Here is a 12,011-nt window from a genome sequence, read left to right on the forward strand (position 1 = left end):
TTTTTTTAATGTGTCTGCCTAGGTCCACCTCAGTGTTGTCATACAGTTTTCTCTTATGAACCTGAAGACTTGTGAAGCTGAACTTTGGTGTTACTGTCACCTATTTGATAAATGTATCTGGTATTCATATTATATTCTGCACTCAAGATCTCCAGCCTAGGAAAGAAATGTAGGTTTGTCAGTGTACAGTGGTTGTACTGTGCTTTGATAATTCTACATTATTTTTTTCTAGCTAAAATATGCATGTTTAAAGAAAGTGATCTTAAAAAAATAACATAAAATAAGTCTATTTAGCATGTTAGCACCTTGGACTAGAGAGGTGGTTGAAATATTAAAAATAAAATGTAACACTTGAGGAGTTGTCAATGAATTCAGCATGTGAAACTCCAGTTGCTTGTTAGCCTCTGCTGTCATGAATGAGTGTTTTCTCTTGCTTTCTAGCCTTTTCTTTCTTTCTTTTTTCTTTTCTTTATGTATTTTTATTTTAATTATCTTCCTGTTTTATTAGAAGATAATGAGATTTATTAAGTAAATTTCTTCTCCAAAAATAGGCTTCCATGAAAGCAATATCTGGTGCATTGTAGCACAGTAGTCACTGGGTTCTATCCATGCTGATTGAATTAATTTTTTTTTTACTCTGGTGTGTTGTACATAAACTTCAGGGAATGACATGAGTGTGAAGACATTGTAATCACCATTTAATCAAAACCAGCTTTACTTATTTTGGGTAGCTAGAAAAGAATTCTGAATTTTCTGAGACCTTGTGAGAGCTCTGATGTGTTTTTTATCCTTAAGCCAGAAAAACCTCCATGGTTGTAGGCCTCTTTATCTTATTGACAGTAGAAATTTTCTTTAAAAAAAGATGAAAAATCACATGTAGGGCAGAGAAAATATGAAGCTATTCTGATTCTTCTTATTATGTGTTGGAACCAATTTCTAAAACTTTCCTAGGAGGCCACAACCCTTTGTACCTTATCTAGAGGAGAGGTTCAGAGAAGCATCCGTTCTGCTGTAGGAGATGGCCAACCCAGACCTCCAGATCTTTCATATCTGTCTGTCATTAGTGAAACCATGATGTGCTGAAATCCACTTTTCACAAGTACTGTTTGCTGATGCTTTCATAATTCTCAATTTTGCTGTTCACAGAGAGCGAAGAAGTGTACCAGCGCCAGGTGCTGTCTATTTCCTGTATCGTCTTTGGCATAGTCGTAGTGGGCATGCTTTGTGCAGCGTTCTACTTCAAAACAAAGTAAGAGCCTTCATCTAGTGTGTTTGTTATTTAGCTCCTGTCCTTTTTACAGCTTTACAGTTCTTCAATTTCTCCCCTCCTTTTGAAGCTGCTGTTTTCTCTGGACAGGTTAGAACAGTTCCCCATGGCTACACTATCCAAGTAGAAAGCAAAACCGGTAAACAGGAGTAATATGTGGTTTTGTTTCTATTTTCTCACACCAGGAAAGAAGAAATTGTGTCGTTCCCAGTTCTTTTCTTTGACAATAATAATTTTGAGTCCTTTGCTATCGTTGCCCTCTATGAAAATAACAGTGTAAACATACCATATCCTTTTGCTTTTCACTTCATATCCCTGAATATCCCTTTTGTTTCTTTATGCTGAGAACAAAGGTAAAGTTAGAAATGCAGAAAGAGCCAAGTTCTCTGCAGGCATCTGCAACCTGTAGTAATGGTTGTAAACTGCTGCTGGAGTTGCAAAATGAGTATCTGTAATGCACAAGCACACTGAACTGTCCACATATGATGGGATCATCTGTACTAAACTATTTTTAAGTGGAATTTTCATTTTCCACTTTATCTTCACAACTGAACATTATCTTATAGCATTTATTGTTATGCGTGTAATTTGAGCTTCAAAAGCCTCATAGCAATTACATGACATGCTTGTCAGTGCCACTGTATCTATAAATATGTTCTGTATGGTTGTCATCCCTCATTCCTGTTCCAGCTGGAGCTAATGAGAGGACATGTATCAATATAAATAGTACCTACATGAGGCTGGTCATGATCAAAAATGTGGAGGTTTTCACTATTTAAAAGTTTGGACGCTTATCTGAATTCCCCTTTTAAAAAATTATTTTAATGGATATGGACTGATGAGAACTACTTTTTATTTCTTTTTCAATAATAAAAACTTTACATTTCTATCGGGGGGGGAAAAAAAAAGTTGGAAAATTCACCATACCTTGGTTGTATTTCCCTTTTTCTTCCCTTCAAGCTTCAGGGCTGGTTTGTTCATGATTTGAGTGAAGATTTCTGTTGGTTAATGTGTCATCTAAACACTGTTAGGCATTCTAATGTCTTGAAAGATTTTGGTTAATTGTTCTTTGCACCTAGAGTATGACAGTAATGGTAGGTGGGACAACGCTGTGGCAGGACAGCTTCTCTAGACAAACTCGTTGGTTGTAGTATGAATTGTGAGCAGAGAAAGCTGTTATGTCGCTGCATTAGAAATGTCATTATGTATTTTAGATCTGCAGAAGAAGGAAAGAGAGAATAAGGCGCTTTTGTTCTTTCTGGAAAAGCTTGGGACTGTTGTGCAGGAGTCACAGCTGTGCAGTTGGGGGCATTAGGATTGGGGTTTTATCTGTATTATAAATGTGATAGTTAGGAGTTACTGGGAAAAGTGGAAGTGTGCTTTTGCCAGGTTCTGGGAACTGAAATCTGAACAGAGTGGTGAGAAAATGAGCACCTCAGTTCAGTCAGGAGGTCTTATCAAATGTATAAGATGCAGTAATGATAAGATTAACTAATCAGTTGCTAACTCCCTGGCTGTGGCTCCATCCGGCAAACTGTCCAAGAAGTGAAAAAGAGTGTCTAGACTGGTTGCATAGAGGCCACATAAACCAGTTAACTGCAACATTGGCCAGTGTCTTAATGGTATAAAAATTAACAAATTAAAAGTGCCTCAACCCTTACCATACATTAGCTTTTAGTCAACAGATTTTTCATGAGCTTCTTCATCAGGCAGATGTATCTTGATCATGCTTAAGAGTTATCAAAGCATTCTCCTACATGGGGGATAATCCTTCAGTTTAATCTGGTGCATCAAAATTTTAAAATATTGCTAATATCTATCAGGAACTGTCAGTGCACCCTGTAAGAGAAAAGTTTCTATGAAGACACTGACATTTTTTTCAGCCTGATAATTCTATAATTCCTGCTGCTAGAAATATATGCTTTTCTATGCATCACTTGAATAAAAGTCCTTCTTTAAAATAAATTCAGTCTGAGGATGTTTGGAAGTATTACTAAGCCCCTTGTCTTTCAAGTTATTCTTTTCAGGGTAATCAAGAAAGCACTGTAAGTGTGAGCTGTGGAGGGAGAGTACAGTAATGGAATGATCTTTATGGCTTAGACTTTTACAAATGACTAGTGACTTTAACTACTTGCTAAAGTAAAAGTACTTCATTGGGAAACACCTCTAAAGTAGAACACATAAAAGGCCCATTTGTTCTGAAAACAAAAATTATAAAGTAATTATTTTAATTGGTGAATAACTTTGAATTTTAATAATTTCTAGTTACATAACTGTGAATCCTATAGTTTGGCAAAATAAGTATATATAAACCTAATATTAGTGTTAGGCTGCATGAACATAAAAGGAAATTAGTTGTTATATCGTTTCAGTAAATTACCTTCAGGAATCTCAAATGTAATGTTAAATATTTCAGCAGTGGAGGTGAATATTCCCGTTTACAGATGTGTTTATAGATGTAGAAACAACTCTAAACCCAGGTTTTCTAAACAAATCCAAATAAGAGTTCAAAAAAGTCATAATTTGTTTTCTTATTTTCCTGATTAAAGTGTAAGAAAGTTGACTGTATAGGAGAGATTCATGAAGTCTGATGCTGTGGTCATGTTTCAGTGTCATTGCTCAGACTTCATATGAAATCTCCACTCAAAAACGGTCATAAAAAAGACTGAATGTTCGACAACCATTATGGAAAGCAAGTGACTGTCTTTCCAGGACATTGGCCACAATAACCCCATGCAGTGCTATAGGCTGGGGTCAGAGTGGCTGGAGAGCAGCCAGGTAGAGAGGGACCTGGGGGTACTGGTCAATGGTAGGATGAACATGAGCCTGCAGTGTGCCCAGGCAGCCAAGAGGGCCAATGGCATCCTGGCCTGCATCAAGAACAGTGTGGCCAGCAGGAGCAGGGAGGTGATTCTGCCCCTGTACACTGCACTGGTTAGGCCACACCTCAAGTCCTGTGTCCAGTTCTGGGCCCCTCAGTTTAGGAAGGATGTTGACTTGCTGGAACATGTCCAGAGAAGGGCAACAAAGCTGGGGTGGGGTCTGGAACACAAGCCCTATGAAGAGAGGCTGAGGGAGCTGGGGTTGCTTACCCTGGAGAAGAGGAGACTCAGGGGTGACCTTATCACTCTCTACAACTACTGAACGGAGGCTGTAGACAGACGGATGTTGGTCTCTTCTCCCAGACAGCCAGTACCAGAACAAGAGGACACAGTCTCAGGCTGCGCCAGGGGAGGTTTAGGCTGGATGTCAGGAGTAAGTTCTATACAGAGAGAGTGATTGCCCATTGGGATGGGCTGCCTGGGGAGGTGGTGGAGTCACCATCGTTGGAGGTGTTCAGGAGGAGATTTGTGCTATGATTTAGTTGTTTAGGTGGGTTGGATTGGTTCATGGGTTGGACGTGATGATCTTGAAGGTCTCTTCCAACCTGATCTGGTCTATTCTATTCTATTCTATTCTTTTCTATGCTATATATATGCTTATTTTCACACTGTGTAATATGTCCAGCCAGAAAACAATTATTCATACACACTCTAGAGTTGCTTTTTTCAATTTCCCTTGGAATTTTATGAGAAACTAAAAAGTTTACTCAATTTCATAGGTGTAAAAATGTGTAGACATCAAAAAACTATTTTTAAAAGAGGTGTTTCAGAATCAACTGATTTATTAATTTGATGCCATAATCCTTCAGATTTTATATGTATTAAGGGTATTCTGATATTAACATTATAAATTGGTTTGTCTAAGGAAGAATTGTGAAAGTTTAATAAGTTTATTTGCTTGAGAAATTATATTCTCACCTACCCATATTCATAAATCTTACTAATGATGAGCTTCTAGCAATACTCAAAATGTGCCATTCATATTTGTAGCATGCTTACAATGTAAATTCCTTCTTTTTGATTTACAATGTTGTTTCAAAATAGGATGTAAGGAAGAAGTATAACATGCTTACAGAGTGCAAAGATTTATTGTAGTTTGTGATGTGTATACAGAAACATGCTGTAACAAATACCTGCTTCTAAGCAGATGCTTGCAGCTTTAATTTAAGCAAATGCTTAAATTGTGCAATGCTCAATCAAAACTAAGGGACTCAAAGGCAGAGGAAATCCCATTTTTATTTTTTTTTTAAGTATTATTATAATTGAGTATCTGATGTGTGATATTTCTCAATGCTTGCTTCCTTATTGAGGGAATTTGTCCTTTCTCACAATTTCCCCCCTTGACCAATTAAGTAAGTAATTTTCCTCTGGTTTCTTATGCTTTCCTGAACTAGGCACAGACTCCACTGAAAGAGGATAAAATTACTTTTCTACTTTGTTCAGTGTCAAATTGATTGACCTGAGTCATGTAAGACGCTATCAAATCTGACAATGTCATGATGCTTTCAGCAGCAAAATCACTAGAAATTTTTTGAAACGTTGCCAAGTCTTCTTTCCTCAGAGCTTCAGTATTGAAAGACTGTATTTCTTTTATTTCTTACTGACACTTCTCTGAAATCACTTTGTCCTGAAACTTGGGTCCACACCAAAGGCCTGTACAAAGGCTGTTGGTGGTGTAACAAAGGTGGCAAGTCCTTCACCTTGCTGGGCAGTTCCCAGCGACCTTTGTAGGTTCGCTGCTGGAACTGCATTTGCTGGGAGAAGAAAGAAAGAAAGAAAGGAAAGAATAAAATAGTATTGTGGAAGTATTTATTGTGATCATTTAAAGCTGATTGTCTGGAACACCGTAGCTTGTCAAAAGAATGAAGAATGGTAAGAGATCTGAAATATATTTTGCTGACAGTTTTTGCCCCGTGGAGTTATCTGTTTGCAGAAGATAAAAGAATATTTAAAGTTTGCTGCCTCATGTTCTTAATCCTTTACAGAATTTTAAAACTCTATCAGTATAGCTTGGCAGAAACAGAAAGCCTTTATTAATAGTGTAGTTATTTCCTGAATATTGCAAGTGTTTCATCTAGTGGTATTCCTGGCTCTAACATACAGGATCATAGTATAAGATGTCAAAAAAAAAAACAACCTTGGATACCATACTGACAGGATTTTTTGAGGTTTAAATATGTAAGCAAAAGCTAATCTGAACAAGATAGTATGTTATAGGCCAAGACTAATGAACTAGTAAAAAATCTTTGGTTCTCAAACACTTTTTATAGCCAAGAGGCACTAATGCCTGCTGTATTTGCCAAAATCTTTGTTCTAAATCAGAGCCAACTGCTTTTTTAATATTTAGGCCTACTTGCAAGCTATTGTTAAATATGTAATAGATGATCTTAACAAAATTCTACACTAAAAGAACTGACATGGTATTGCAGAAATCTGATAATAGAAGACATTTTAAACAGAGGAGCTCTTTTTTCTTTATCCTTTTCTTTAGCCTTGCCAGAAAATGACTAGTGCATTGGAATATTAGACTCTAGTGAATTACCTCAGCTGTTTAATCTAATACGGTGAAGTTTTGAACAAAGGGAACTATGGCTATAAAAATATCATGGCCATAGTGGAAGGTCAAACTAGCTTGCTCTTACATGAATTTTGTTTCTCTCTCCAGGAAGCAAACAAAGCAAATTCATGAACAGCTGAAAGAAGCACAGAATAGGAAAACCTACAGCCTAAATGCTTCCAGCATGATGGCAAAGTCAGAGTGTGTGGCACAAAGCCGAGTCCAGCTGCAAAATGTAAGTAATCCTGCCAGCTACAACAATTAATAGCCTGGCTGAGTTCCTGCTGCTGATGGCAGCACATCGCCATGTTGCTGTTAGCATGGGAGCAATGGGAACAAGAATTGCCACCTCTTCCATAGAATATTTTCTATCGGGCCTGTTAATGGAAAACACCGTGCAGGGATTTTTTTCCCTAAAGTTATTTCTGTGGATCCTGGTACATTTTGTTCAGGTAATAAACCTTGCTGAACCCTCTGATCCAGCAGTGAAAATTACTATTACAGTTTCAAACAATAGCTTAGCTGATATGTATGGTTTATACGTGAAGAGAGGGTCCTTGATCTTAAGAGATATCAAGTTTTCCAATAATTAATCAACCTGCATGAAAAAAAGTTAAGATTTTTCACAGTTCAGAATAAATCTAGAAATAAATTTACACCTCTTCTGACTGTAAACTAGTAACATGTAAAATGGTTCTAAACGTGTACAGTAAACATGTAAGTAAAATGCTTTCATGTTTACTAGTGAAGGTATGAAATGAGAATCTGCGATCTTGTTTTCCTGGGTCTTGAATTGAAAGGACTTTTGGTACCAGAAAGTTTGTTCAAACTAACTTTGAAATATTTGTCATTTTCTCTATATACTTATATGTAAGTTAATACAGTCCCACAATTATGAAATGTGTAAAATGTATTTGAAATAAGGAACTTGAAGGTGATTCATTTGTTTAGCCCTGGATGCAAGGTTTTTTCCAGTGCATGTCATTCTCTTCCCTTGTTATGCACATTTAGTGCTGTCTGATTTTGAGCAAGATCTTAGGAAAGATCCGGAAAGTTCCTGGTAGCAATATAATAGGAAATCATGAAAGATAACATTGAAACCCTTCTAACTTAACTTGCTTTTGAAAAAAGCTATCTTATCTTTGCTTAAAGGGCTGATTGCCTTATTTTCTCAATTCCACCCATCAAAAAGTAGGAGTTTGGCAGAAGTGGGCACTCTCACCCACTAAACTACAGATATCTCAGCTCCCAGTTCACATCTAATTAATGTAGAAATAAGTATAAGCCTTTTTAATCAACTCAGTCAATAGTAGGCTGAACACGAGCCAGCAGTGTGCCCAGGCAGCCAAGAAGGCCAATGGCATCCTGGCCTGCATCAGGAACATTGTGGCCAGCAGGAGCAGCGAAGTCATTGTGCTGCCCCTGTACTCAGGACTGGTTAGGCCACATCTTGAGTACTGTGTCCAGTTCTGGGCCCCTCAGTTTAGGAAAGATGTTGAGTTGCTGGAAAATGTCCAGAAAAGGGCAACAACGCTGGTGAGGGGTTTGGAGCACAAGCCCTATGAGGAGAGGCTGAGGGAGCTGGGGTTGCTTAGCCTGAAGAAGAGGAGGCTCAGGGGAGACCTTCTCGATCTCTGCAACTACCTGAAGGGAGGTTGTAGACAGGCAGGGGCTGGTCTCTTCTGCCAGGCACCCAGCACCAGAACAAGAGGACACAGTCTCAAGCTGCGCCAGGGGAGGTTTAGGCTGGATGTTAGGAAGAAATTCTTCATAGAGAGAGTGATTGCCCATTGGGATGGGCTGCCCATGGAGGTGGTGGAGTCACAATCATTGGAGGTATTTAGGAGACTTGATGGGGTGCTTGGTTGCATGGTTTAGTTGATTAGGTGGTGTTGGATGATAGCTTGGACGTGATGATCTTGAAGGTCTCTTCCAACTTGGTCTATTCTATTCTATTCTAAGTAAGCAGAGCCTCTATTCTATGACAGAGGACTTGGCAGAGCATTGCTTATGTTCACTGAAAGTTTATTAGGAGCTGTGGTAGAAAGTTTATTAGGAGCACCACTCTGGTCTTGATATGCTTTGTGGTTCAGGAAAAATATGCTCCAATAAATTGACATAATCACAGTTTAGGGAACCTTATTTCTTTGTTTCACCTTCAGTTCATTCAGTCATATATTACTTCCAGTACTTCTTGAAGTGTTGTTGGATTAGAATGATAGCAATGAAAGGTAAAGTTGTAAAGAGCTTTGAAAACCCTTTTGTTCTAACATGTAAAGTAGGTCTTGCAAATGCTAAGCATATGTCCTTTGCCTTTTTCTGACCGCAATTCAGTTCAATATTTTGTCAAGACTATTTGGTATCTTCAGTGCAGCTGACAAACACACCAGCTAGCTTTATTTAAGTATTTTTCTTTTGTCATAACAATAGCTACAATGGCTGAAGTAGCAGCTTGTAGATTCCAGATATTAGAGACTGAAAAGCTGTTCAGACTGGCATTGTCAGTGCCGGTAATTAACACACCGTTTTCTTACTGTCGTGGCTGCTTTCAGGCAACTGTTTTTTTCCTTGCGATTAATGCATTTTCCCTTTGGGAACAAAGATACTAAGGAAGAAAAACAGAATGACCTTGCGCAGGATGTAGTGTAAGAGTGCAAGGTAATAATGGTTTCTATTGTTAGCAAGATTTTAGTGCAGGAATGCATGTAGGCAGTTCATGAAATATTTACAAAACTTGGCATATTGGAGCGGGGGGGAAAGGGCAGGGAGTATGGCAAGGCAGCAGAAAAGAAATTTGAAATGGTATTTCATAGAAATAGCTGAGTGGCTCTCCAGCAGAGGCCAGAGGTCTGCCCGGGGCGTATCTGCTGGGTGGGAAAGGGGCCAGGCAGTGGCACAGGGAGGGAAGCGCTTAAGTAAATTAAGGTGGTTATTTTCTGGAGAGAAGTCCTCTGTTCTGGCATTTTGGTTTATGTACTCCCAGAAGCCATTTCTTATTCCCTTCCAAGTGCTCCTGTTACATGGGAAAGCTGTCCTGCTTTGTATGTCACCTGTCTCTTTCCCTAAAAGATTCTCCAATATTTTTCACCTGCCTGTTTTGAATAGACCTAATGTTGCTGTTCACCTTTCTTTTTCTCCTTCTACAGAGAATACATTAGTGTAGACCTGAGCATAGTTGAATAATGTTCCTTATTCTTGATAACTGTGGTGGATTGAAATTACCCCCCAATTAATTTGGAGAATTACCCCCCAAAATGAAATTGCCAGACTAGCTCAGTTTGAGATGGAAGCAAATGAAGCTGTATTCACAAGCAAACAGCAATCTAGAAATATGAAATGCAATGGACACATACAAAATGTACAAGATATGTACTATATATATATTTATTTACAATTTATAAACAACACAGAGACTCCTCAGATCTCCCTGGGCAGCTCCAGGGGGACCTGTTCACCCTCACCACTCCCTTCCTCCTTCCTGTTACCTCACACAGTAGTCAAAACAGAGATACCTCTGGCAAGGCCATGGAACTGAGAGAGACAAAAGTTGCAAGCAGAAGCAACAGAAGAGAGCAAGAACTGTATATGTCTCTGCTCTGCATTCCCATTAGCAGTCCAACAAATTATATAGACCTTATCATTATTTTCCTTTTACATCCAATGGTAATTTATTTTCAGTCTTTGCAGTCAGGGACTAGGCTGTAACAAGCACTATTCTAATAATGTCTGTTCTGAAAGAGCCATCACACCTTGACACAAATGTTGCTACATTTAGTAAAGGATGCATGGATCTTTTCAAATGCTATGTAGGTCTAGAAAGAGGTTTTACTTATTTTCCAAGACCCAGAGGTAGCAGTGTTTCAAGCTGATTGTGGTTGTAAAGAGCTTGACAAATCTGAGTGAAGTACCTTTTCTTCTCATTCCCTTTTTACCCCTGACTGGTCTTGGGGAAAATAATTATTTTCTGTTACTTATTTTCAAAATGAAATTTGAATCTCTTTTTTTTTAAATGAGAGAAGTCATGGGAATGTATCAAAACTGCTGTTAAATGAAAAATGTTTCACTTTTCAACCAAGTATTAAAATGTATTACAATTTTGTATTTGTTCTAGCCTAACTCATTATACTTGCAGTTTGTATACATTACTGTAGAAGGTAAAGGACTTCAGTCCCCATGATATCCCACCTCTCTGACAATTAAAGCTTCTTTGCAGTAGTGTGATTATAAGAACCATATACAAGTTTAAAAGCTCTGAATGTTTGCATTTGAAACACTCAGAATTCTGTTGCTGCATCATAGAGTACAGGTTACCATGCAGCAATCCACATTTCAAAAGGCAGTGTTTAAGAGATGGATATGAAGTGTTAGACATTCCCCTAAGTTCATTAAGCATCCACATGGTAGGCTTGATCTTTCAGATGTGACTATGAAAGCTAAGCAGCTGAATATTAAATATATATATATATAAATAAATAAAAAATGGAGCTCATCAACTGAGAAATGTAGGCTATTTAGAAGTCTTTTCATTTCACTGGGGCTTTTGCCCTTGCTGATCAGCAGGGTAAACAGAAGCACGAAGAATGGTCACATCCCTGCACCTCCTTCGGCCAGTCCCCAGGCTGAGGAAGAATGCAAGGAGACTCAAGCATTTAAGTTAAAACACGGATGTCTCCCTACCTTTTGCTATATCCCAGGGAATAGTGCTTTTTGTTTGCAGTGTTTTGAAGTATCATATGCTTTTTCCTTCCCACACTTAAATTCCACTTCCTTCCTTTTTTCAGCTGTAGATTCTATAAAGGGAAAAAAGGGGTTAGATGGTGTCAGGACAGCTGTATTCTCTCTGAATCCTGCTGCTCATAGCTTGTAACTGTGTTCACGTCTACTGAGTCTCTTTCTCCTGGTATCAATTCCATTATTTTGTTAGGGATACAAATTAGATGAAAAAATACTGTATGCTGTTCATAAATAACTGAATGCAGCTCCTAGTATTCCTCCTGAATCTCCTTCAAGTCCATTGCTTTTCTAAAATATTCAGGCAGCAACACACTTCATTTCTTGCTAGGTTGTCTAGCATCTTAGATTTGGATAGTACCACACTGATAATCTTAATACAATTCTTCAGTCAGAAAGAGAAAGGCATGACAGTTTTTAATGCAGGATCCCTGAGGTGCACAGGAGATGCAGATTTATTTCACCTAATGCATGGAACTTAGAACTTCCTACTGTTATGTACCCCTTCTCAGAGAGATTATGTTCAAGAGATATTTAATTAATGTGCTCCACAAGACTGCAGCAAACAATTCCA

The 12,011-nt window shown here is 38.3% G+C and overlaps 1 protein-coding gene across 2 annotated transcripts in view; it reads left to right on the top strand.

Moving 5' to 3' along the window:
* Positions 1–12,011, top strand: part of NRG3 (neuregulin 3) — a 370,109-nt gene that overhangs the window by 335,848 nt on the left and 22,250 nt on the right. For both annotated transcript variants that reach the window (XM_054163458.1, XM_054163459.1), the window contains exons 5-6: positions 1,147–1,249; positions 6,815–6,941. In XM_054163458.1, the coding sequence (XP_054019433.1) occupies positions 1,147–1,249; positions 6,815–6,941 (230 nt within the window). The remainder of the gene's footprint in view (positions 1–1,146; positions 1,250–6,814; positions 6,942–12,011) is intronic.

This window comes from Dryobates pubescens, chromosome 8 (genome assembly GCF_014839835.1).
Source record: "Dryobates pubescens isolate bDryPub1 chromosome 8, bDryPub1.pri, whole genome shotgun sequence".
NCBI classification, from domain to species: Eukaryota; Metazoa; Chordata; class Aves; order Piciformes; family Picidae; genus Dryobates; species Dryobates pubescens.